This window comes from Asterias rubens, chromosome 5 (assembly GCF_902459465.1).
Source record: "Asterias rubens chromosome 5, eAstRub1.3, whole genome shotgun sequence".
In the NCBI taxonomy this organism is placed as follows: Eukaryota; Metazoa; Echinodermata; class Asteroidea; order Forcipulatida; family Asteriidae; genus Asterias; species Asterias rubens.
The window spans coordinates 4960271-4971167 of NC_047066.1; the positions used below are offsets into that span (position 1 = coordinate 4960271).

Consider the following 10897-nt stretch of genomic DNA (forward strand, 5'->3'; position numbering starts at 1 on the left):
AATCTGTAAATTTAATACAGCTACACATGGTGTAATTACTTCAAAATGCTTTGAATCAATAGTGTGAGACATGACAGTGTTACACTGACCCATTTGTGTAATGTCCATTAAGTTTAATGAAGGCTATAGCATGCTCTCCACAAAATGCAATTGAGCACGCTAGAACCTATTTGACCTTGTGAATACATTAATCGAGATTATATGTAGTCACAACATTGACAAACAGATACACTGCAACTGAATGTGCATGGAGGTTCCTACCCATTGAAACAGAGGACTTAAAATCACAATCTACATGGAGGTGTTTTGACAGTACAGAGCAAGATGAATTCGCGAAAAAAACAATGGGGATGTGACTAAAAAACACACTAAAACCCGGTTCATGTACCATGTTCTTCATGTGAATGGGATACGAATGTCACAGGGCTGTTTTCGCAGAAAATGTTTCGCAGAAAATGTTTCGCAGGAATTCAGCATGAGACAACTGATGAGAATGATTTGTTGACGTCAAAATTCATATCGCATTAGCATACTTCGCATACTTCGCATAATAAGTATGAAATGGGGTTTAGAAACGATGAGAGAACAAAGAGAGTTCCTTACTTTTGGGGTCGTACAAACATGGATGATACCTGTTCAGGGGCATACACGTTTCCAATGACATCATGGAGCTAGAAATACATTGCAGATCTTGATCTATCATGTATCCCCCACCCCCCAATGGTTAAACAAAATTAAGCGCACATTGTATGCGTGTACATGGTCAGTGAGCTAGTAGTTCCACAGAGACCTAAATATTGAGAAAACTAAAACTCGGCCTCACTTTACTGGAGAGAGAGATATCGAGTCGTCATGTTTACTGAACATTTATCGACAGTAGACATATCTTAAGTTACTATAAAGCCGAGAAAGGTCACTCTGAACCATAGTCGACAACAGAAACGAACGGACGACGTAAAGAAATCTTATAACCGCACAGAACAGCACCGCTAAAAAATAACTCTCTAAAAAAGAAAAATCAATACCCAAACAGAACTGTGTGCAGATACATGCTGACAGGCAAAGCTACATGTTTAATACGAGTCCGATCCAATAACAGAGATGCAACCACGAGACAGGACAGCCGAGGGAGGGAATGATTACCGCAACTCATTACATCCAGTACTCTGATTTTAAACATGATAAGATATTTTGAGGGCAGGGTAAGATACTTTGAGAGGAAAAAGTTGCAAGATATGATGGCAAAATGCATAAATGCTTCCCCCCCCCCCCCCAATAAGAAACGTCATTTACATTGCAAATTGTTTTGCTCTGAGGTCAAATATTCATTTTACAATAAAAGCCACCTCATCTTTCGGCATTTCACATCAATTCCTCTCATTCAAATTCACAATTGTACAATACTTTTGTGAGTGCTGTGACACTAACAGCCGACTGCATACCTTCCTGGAGTCAATTGAGGCAAACATAGGCTTGTCAATGTCATTGCCATGGTGCCCTTGAAATGTCCAAGTCCAAATTGTAATTTTCCCCTCATATAATAGTATTTAGTTCACCTTGTCATTGCCATGGTGCACTTGAAATGTCCAAGTTCATTTTACATTGTATCCCTCAAGTTGTAATTTTCTCCTTTCACAAGGACCAAGAGCTACATCACTTACATGTATTGCATCACAGCAACCTCCCTCAGCAGTTAAAGGCAGTCAAAATAATGTTTAGCATAAAAACTTACTTGGTTACAATTAATGGAGAGCTGTTGATAGTAAAAAACATTGTGAGAAACGGCTTCCTCTGAAGTAACGTAGTTTTCGAGAAAGAAGTAATTTTCCCCGATTCTGATTTCAAGACATCAAGTTTAGAATTTGATGTCTCGAAATCAAGCATCTCAAAGCACACAACTTTGTGTGACAAGGGTGTTTTTTTCTTTCATAGTTATCTTGCAACTCCGACGACCAATCAAGCTCAAATTTTCACAGGTTTGTTATTTTATGCATTTGTGGAGATACACCAAGTGAGAAGATTGGTCTTTGAAAGTGTCCAATAGTGTCCAGTGTCTTTAACCGCTGGCCAAATGGCAGTTAATGTTGGGATGACCTTGGCGCACATTTTTGTGTTTACAGGGAATGTACTATTTGTTTCACGGAGGCTTTTAGGCCGAAACTTTGATAACTCCCAAACCGAAAGGGTCAGCAAACTAATATTTTGGATTTATTCGTTTGGTATGATAATGTATCACTCTAATTTTTTAGAAGAAGATCTGAGAACCCATGAATCACCACTTGGTACATTCTTACAGGCAGGGACTCTTAAAGTAATGACACCAAAGCAGGTAAAAGAGCCGACCCATCTAAACAGATTTTTGTCAGAACCAAATCCAATATAAAAAAATCACCTTCGACCATAGTGAGATTAACCTGTACAGACACTGACATATAACCAAATTGACTTGCACCATTTTCTTGATGCAGGTTGTAATAGTCACCCCCTCCCCCAACAAATCCCTTATAAATAAATCAGCATTCATTTATTTGGTTCTTTTTCTAAATGTCAATTTCATTGTTTTTGTGATTTTTCTTGTTATTACACTTTTTTATACCTTCTATTTCAAAATGTTTTAACGATTTATGTACGTATGTACATTGTATTTTACTGATGTTCCAATTTTCAAGTTTGGATTAGCAGACAGTGTTTGAGTACACTTTTGGTAATCCTGGCCAATTTATTAGTGTTTGTGCAATATGAGCACGAACAGACGAACACTTTAGTCCGCTTTGTATTATGTTTGATCAATTTTAAGACTATTTTACTGTATGTTTTCTTGGTTTTTGTTTTCAGAAATGGCCGAACATATAATAAATAATAATATGATAATGTATTTAAGACAAAGGTGTGACAACAGGGACAAAAGTAGGATAAAATGAAAGAATGCATGTTTTTTTAGACATAAAAATACCCCATGCATTACGCTTAGATCATTACTGGGGTTACCGGATTTTCTTGGGAGTCAAGCATGTGTAACAGGCTTCCGATCAGATTAAATGGCAATTTACCGATGCACTCTACAAACTGGACCAAAATAGACACTTGGATAGGGGGGCCATTGGTTCGCGCGGGAGCGGTGGTCTCCCGGGAGCGCTGTCTTGGCGTGACTTAACAGCTAGGCAGAGTGAATCTCTTTTATAATACAAGGTCTTCATCAGACATAATGTGATGTTGACAATTACGGAGGTTCATAGTATGCACCATTCAACCTGTGTGCTGAGCATGTTAATGATTTATTTAACAGGTCCAAATCTTTCTTTTTCCACTTAGACTGTGCGAGTCTTGCACACACACAAATTTAGAAATCTACTTGAAAATTGTATTATACTTTTCTAAATCAAATCTTCTTTTAAAATTTTGTTCTAAATAAAAATTCTTAACATTTTTTTAAAACTACACGCTAGCAGAAATGTCTGTTTGTAACCTGGGTTTAAACATGCATGTGAACGACCTACATGTATTTTTTTTTTTTAACTTGTTTACATTATTAAATTATCATAGACATGTAGACCCATGTCATGAGATATATAATGCAGATATGCAGGCCTACATTGCATGTGATCATTTGTACAACATACATTAAGTGTAAAGATAAAAAGGCAATTGACAAATTATTATGTACTAAATTTTCAAATGCGTCAAGGAGTCTTACCTTAAAATCCCCCAAAAGTATGTAGAAAACGTAATCTTGTGATCATGAAAGTGGGTTGAAATTGTCTACTAATGAATCGTAATGTACAGCACTTGTAAAAGTTTTTTTTTACATAAATATATAGAATTGTCATTGTAGGCCTGCAAATTCCTAAAGAAAACATGAGGTTGAATGATAACAAATTGTTTTCCACCTACGCCAAAACTATTTTTGAATTCTGAATTTCTGACAAAAAATTCTCGCGTCAGCTTTGGTTAATTCATAGTCCTTGGAATCAAGTCCTGATTGATTGTTTGTCCAAATGCAAACGTCATCCGCCAATGCAAACACCATACTGTCCTTATACGTATGAAAAGTGCAATAACATAGCAACGGATTCGCAGAGCCCAATTAAAAAAAATGCACATTTTTTTAGTAGAGGATGGGTTACGTCAGTGGGAGTTTCAAAGTGAGTGCACGTGTGTATACTTGGTTGGCTTTTGAAGGGTCTTTAGATGCATTTGGATTACTCTGAAAATGAATGGCAATAAAAACTTATGTGGTTAAGAAGTACAGCAGCCTTTGAAAGTATGATGCATTTTGAGAAACTTTTCACTTCAAAGTACTACGGTTATGGAAAACGATATCACTTTTTAGCTCAAAATTATGAATAAACGTAGGACCTGTTACTCTTCTTAAAACACATGTGTTCGAATGATCTATGCCTATAGGGATTATTCTTAGCTTTTCCACTATTTTTCCAGAAGACAATCAGAGCATACTGATCGAAACGTTGAGTTGAAACCAACAGTTCTATTCAGAACCACCCCAACTCATTTAGAGATGACACATGGTGTTACCGCAAACCTTTCTGAATCGTATTTCTTCCATTCAAAGTTTCAAATCCTACTCAACTATTTGTCATTTTCCAGGGCTCGAATTTGTTTGGAAAACCAACAAGATCAGAATATAATGGAATGTAAAATTTGAATACAAGGGATATTAGAATATGATTTGGTTAAAATCACCCTTTTTTTAAAAGCACTGCAAACTCAGACCAGAATTAAACACAGAAACACTTTCTACAGTTAGTTGAATAATCACACAGAGAAGATTTGTCACATTTAATTTTGGTTAGGTATCCTTCAATAGTCTTTGATTATACTGAAAGATGGCAGGCTCAAAGTCTGAAATAACACAAACAAGACCGCCAGACTTGTTCGGTTGTGAAAGCTCTTAAAACAGAAAATATTGCTTAACATTTGTCTGCGAAGCAAAAAAGGGTACCAGTCACAAGTAGTTTGTATGTTACATGGTTTTTTGGCTGGTAACCTGGTTCTGGTTAGCATAATTTTGTTGTGTGCAGCTATTTTTTGTGGCTTAAGCAGCTAAAGAGATCAGGCCCATTTTGTGTAAAGTGAGCATGCTTAACAGTTGGAATCACACTGATGCATGCCTGTAGGGCACAGTTTTGAAAGGGGAAGGGCACTAAGGCATTTCTCCTTGGTAAAAGGCACTCTATGAAGAAATTGTAAATTTTCACTGGAGCATTGCAATGGCACCAAGGCAATGACCAGGAGGCATGGAAGCAATCACCTTCGTTGCTCAAGTGGAGTATCAGGCTTGTGGTGATGCAAACAGTAAAAAAGACCTTGCAGACGAGACGAGTTGCCACTCATTTTGTTGACCATCTAGATGTACCTGCCAACATATGCCTCAACCGTAATAATTAACCAATCACCAACGCAAGACACGTCACTGTGTATTCATGGTGAACAGACGTCTTCTCCATCACGTGTTTGTTTGTTTAGATGATCTTCCCATCAAGGGAACTTGCCAAACTCCAACAAGGCGATATAAATGCCAAGCTAGCAACAGCCAATCTCTCTCATAATATACAAACATTGGCTTAACATCTACATGTATGATTATGAATTGCACAAATCAAGAAATTCTGACTCAGCAGAGAGACGACAATAATAAGTCATTGTAAAATAAGCAGTTTGCAAGTCCTGTAGTCTTAACCACTGGCCCACATCTCAATGTAAAAACCATCAAACAAAATGAATCCAAGAAAAAATGATCTTATTATCATGCTGCATATATGACTGCATCTCATCTATGGAACACACTTCCATCACTATGTCAAATCATCGGTTTCTTTTCCATCACTGTGTTTTCACTGTGTAAGCAACACGCAGACCCGTTTCTCAAAGTCGAGAGTAAATGGAAGCGCAGAGGATAATCATGCACGCAGTCGCAGCGTATTGGCCAATATACCTGAAAAAGGCTAATTGCTGTGGGTACCAAGGGTTATTTTGAAGCATGACAATAGAAAAACCAAAGCCTTAAAGGCAGTGGACACTATTGGTAATTACTCAAAATAATTAGTAGCGTAAACCTTTCTTGGTGACGAGTAATGGGGAGAGATTGATGGTATAAAACATTGTGAGAAATGGCTCCCTCTGAAGTGCCATAGTTTTCGAGAAAGAAGTAATTTTCCACGAATTTGATTTTGAGACCTCAAGTTAGAACTTGAGGTCTCGAAATCAACTATCTAAACGCACACAACTTCGTGTGACAAGGGTATTTTTTTTTTCATTATTATCTCGCAAGTTCGATGACCGATTGAGCTCAAATTTTCACAGGTTTGTTATTTTATGCATATGTTGAGATACACCAACTGTGAAGACTAGTTTTTGACAATTACCAATAGTGTCCACTGCCTTTAACTAAATTTTGATTTAAAGGGTATAAATACCTCTCCAAGCTTGGTTGGCATTCCATCCCCAAGTACATCCTTCACAAACACGGGTCGGCTCATGTACCCAGCAGGGGTGGAATAACGCTTAAACGCCTCACGTAGGCGCTTAAATTCTTCATCAGACACTGCAGAGGAGAAAAAACAACAAGCAACAGGTTATTATTATTATTTTCAAGTCAAGAGATTTGCGACCTAACGATTCAAGTCAAGGGTCACTGTGTGCTTACTTTTTGTTGTCTTCTGGTTTTCGATACACATATTTTTGATGCATTATAGCGGAGTGTCGTGGCAGAGCGGTCTTGTTCACCGGACCCAAGCTTCGGTGTTGTCAGTAGCAGAGAGTGGGTTCGATTCCCGGTCATGACACATACGCCTTGAGCAACGCACTGAACCATATGTAGTTGCTTCATAAAAAGTTGGGAAGGTACATAGTAATGCATTCTGCTCTACCAGCCAAGCTCCTAGTGGATGATACCCATGCCTACATCCTTATGGACTGTGAAGGGGGTAACCCTGTTTCAGCCCAAGGAGTAGGTGGCAATGTGCCTATGGTGACAGTTGAAAGTGGGCCTCGGCCTTGTATGTTGGGTGATACATGTATCTCAATACAACATATTTAGAGGAACTTTATCTTTGGCCATCTCATCTGGCTGGACACGTAATGACTTCCTGCAACCAGTGATTTCTCAACAACACTGACGTCAGTATTTTGAGCCACAAGCTGATCATTTGGCCCCCCCCCCTTTGGAAGTGCCCTTTGCAAAATGAAAATGGCATGTAATCCCTTTAATTTACTGTCTTTTGTTCTCTTTCTATATAGAAAGCTTAATTAATGTTAGTTTTTACTATGTCAAGTTCAAAATACGTTGGAAACAACTCTAATCCAATAAATTTGTGTGTGGATTGCCTTTCTTGATTACAAGAAGGATCAGACTCAACATAAACAGATATCAATACAAGAAATAAAAAAACCTTTTTACACTACAAACAAAAATCACTTGTTCGCACATGGGTCCAACCTATGTACATGTATGTTTGTCAGACCCTTTCACACTACAACATTTCAATCTGGCCTCAACTAGCGTAGAGCGCTCGACCAGTGTCAAAACAACCCCTGCTCAGGAGACACAGTATAGACGTATGAACAGAACTACTAGTTCTTGTTGGACAGTGTGAATGAAAGGGTAGAGGATTTGAAAGTGTTGAAATTTGATAAAGTCAACACATCCACCTGTAGGCCTACTGGAATCATAGCTTTTGGCACAGATAACGCTAAACGACCTAGATACAAGTGTTATTTATACATTTATAAATACTGTCAGGCAGTTTCGTGATGAGCATGTGATAAACAAGACTTAGTGTTTAAACATGGGTGTGGCGCGAAAGCTTTACGCAAGCTTGGCAATATTTACACGTAGTGCAATATTATTATTAATATACCAGTAATCAATGTACAGCGATTGAGTGTCACATAAGGACGGACGCTTTGCGAAACGAAGCATGAGAGCGTGACAAAAACTAAAAGCTTAAACGTACAACAAATTTTTTCCAACATAATTTTTACGCTTTTTAACGAAAAAGGGCATTATGAATGGGAATAAAAGTGCGATGACCCGTTCTTGAACGATTGTTTAAAACCTTGCAGGGTCCGGGTCGTGTGATAAAAGGACCTAGACCTTTGCTTTGGCCCTTCACTGTATGGCCACAACACTGCAGCTTTAAACTAACGAAAGAAGAACAATTTTGCCACACACAGCGACTACCCTGTACATGTACACATGATAACACGTCAACCCCCCATCTTGCTTACATGTAATCATCAAATTCCAGGCTGATACCCAATACAATCTTGTTGACATCAAACACCAAACAGCATTTTCTGTCATCGGCCAACTTCTGGGCTGAACTTTGATTTTGGTCTTCTTTGTTATTTGACTATGTCATTAATTATCATAAGTAGGACAAAATTAAACACGTGGCTTAGAATTGTGAGGTTGCAAAATGACTAACTATAGAGGAACCGTGTTCAGGAATCAGACACATTGATTAGTGAAAGACCCTGTAACTTGGAGTATAAAACTGATGATAGACAATAGTCTGTTGGTGGAGCACGTACAAGCGATGATTGTAAAATATTAGATAAATGAGTGCAATGGTGATAATATTTTCAAGTTGAAAAACTGAACCATTCAATGGGCGTGGCCAAGTTAAATGGAACTACAATAGGGAGGTTTAGCTGCATGTTCCACGTGAATGTCAGAAAATTGTGTTGTTAAAACCTCACGTTTTAAGCCTTCGCGAAGTTACCATTTTTCACGTCAAGTTTGTACCCGCAGACGACATACATGATCGTGCAATAAGGCCAAAGTGGACACATCACCCTGAATCAACACAATTTTTGGACATTCACGTTTAAGTATTTGTTTGTTTGTTTGTTTGTTTGTTTAGATGATCTTCCCATCAAGGGAACTCGGCAAACTCCCACAAGGGGATATAAACACCAAGCTGGCAACGCTCGCGTAACGTGCAGCTTAACCTCGCTATTGTCATCTTTCATGTTTCAAACTACCTTCGCAGTAGGTGGGAGTGTTATTGTTTTGATACAACAATGGCCTGTCACTCAGCACTCAGGAGTAAATTGTAGGGAACACTATAATAGATGGACTGCACATGACATCATTGACCACCATCTTTGATGAAACCTGCACATGTGAAAGTCTATTTGGCTGGGAGTTGTGTGCAGCGCAAACACATGCGCTTTTCCATTGTTTATCATCGAATATGGCGGTCGATGACGCTATGTGCAATCCATCTATTGCGAACCACTCATGTTAAAAAACTACTCAATTGTAGAATGTTACCACAACTCCAGAAAACACCAACTGATGCGTTTCAGGCTTGTTTAACTTCTAAGGAGAGCCTTTTACAAAGTTGCAGGTTTTCTGTTAAAGTGTTCCACAAAAACATCCCACTTGGCATGGTTGTATTGTAATCATGGTCATGCACAATACAAGAAGGTACTAGAAAAATATAAAACAAACATTAAATGAACACGTTGCCTTGGATCGGACGAGTTGGTCTATAAAAAGCGTTTGAAACCGTTTGTTATGAAATGCATATGGTTAGAAAGATGGTGTAAAAGTAGAATATAATGATCCATACAAGTATCACTCAAAATTACACGGTTTTCCTTTTACGTCGCGAACTAACACGGTCGGCCATTTATGGGAGTCAAAAATTCTACCCATATGCATTTTATAACAAACGTTTACAGAACGCTTTTCAAAGATCAACTCGACCGATCCAAGGCAACGTGTTCCTTTAAGAGAGCTTTTGTCATTTTATCTCAAATTTTACTTGAAGTAATGGAAAAATAAACTCACTTGAAAGTTTTCAATCAAGAAACCAACCAACTTAACTTTAACTTCATCACATGTATGATGTAAGTTGATTTTCTTTTTTTTTTTAATAATGAGAGGCGCTTTAGTCTTGTCATGCAGGGATTTTGTGCAAATCTTGTTGATTTCAATTGCTACAATCAAAATAAGGAACAGTGATTTGTGAGGTCTTTAACAATGCGACACAATGATGTGTATTTCTATATTAGTTGCTACTTTAAAAATCACCATTTGCTACTCAATATTAACATGATTAAGATTCAGCATTTACATAAAATAAATATGATCAGCCAAATATTTTGCTATGCAAAAAAAGAAAAAGGCTCATGCTTGACAAAATCGTTCCCTGTACTCTCTGTAGCCTAGGGGCAGTGTACAAGTCAGACTCTTTTAAAAAAGTGTAGTGTAAACAACCACATATCAGTTATGTTATTGCAGGCTATTGTTGGTGGTGTGACTGGATAACTTTCCGTGTGACCATCGGATCGTGTGACTGAGCATGGAGGATCTACCTCCACTCTATCACGTTCATGTTGTGAATGTGAGTGAGTAAACAAGGCAAGGTCAACCATGGCCAGACGGCATTGTCAACTGCCTGTCAACACTACTGTACTGTACAGTAACATTATTTTACAAACAAAATATGGCACTACAGACAGTAACATTACAACAAGAGCACTGCCCACCACCTATTATGCCTATGTATGTACACATGTAAAACCCAACCTACACTGTACAATGGAAGAAGAGTACAGAGTGTACAGTGCACTGTTGAGTTAAACTGTTGCCGTATTTACAAAATGACTACGACGAGTCACACACGACGTCACGCATATCATCTGCCGGGGAAAACGGCAAAATATCAGTTACACCCCCACGACAAAAATCGCTACAAATAATGGTACAAACCTCGTTTTATTGCGTCCTCATACGGTATAATTGAGGGCCGACTCTCCTTATTTCCCATGCTGAAATATACAAAGTTTCTGAGTTCTACGACTCGACAAAATACACAGTTGTTTTTACACCATCACTCTACATGCTGACTGTGAAATGGCCGCC

General features: G+C 38.2%; 1 protein-coding gene across 2 annotated transcripts in view; it reads right to left on the reverse strand.

Annotated features, from left to right (window-relative positions):
• LOC117289943 (ubiquitin carboxyl-terminal hydrolase 32-like) overlaps positions 1–10890 on the reverse strand; it is a 75474-nt gene extending 64584 nt beyond the window's left edge. For both annotated transcript variants that reach the window (XM_033771149.1, XM_033771148.1), the window contains exons 1-2: positions 10745–10890; positions 6435–6562 (exon numbers count right to left, since the gene is read on the reverse strand). In XM_033771149.1, the coding sequence (XP_033627040.1) occupies positions 6435–6562; positions 10745–10802 (186 nt within the window). In that variant the 5' untranslated portion in view covers positions 10803–10890. The remainder of the gene's footprint in view (positions 1–6434; positions 6563–10744) is intronic.
• Between the last annotated feature and the right edge of the window lie 7 nt (positions 10891–10897).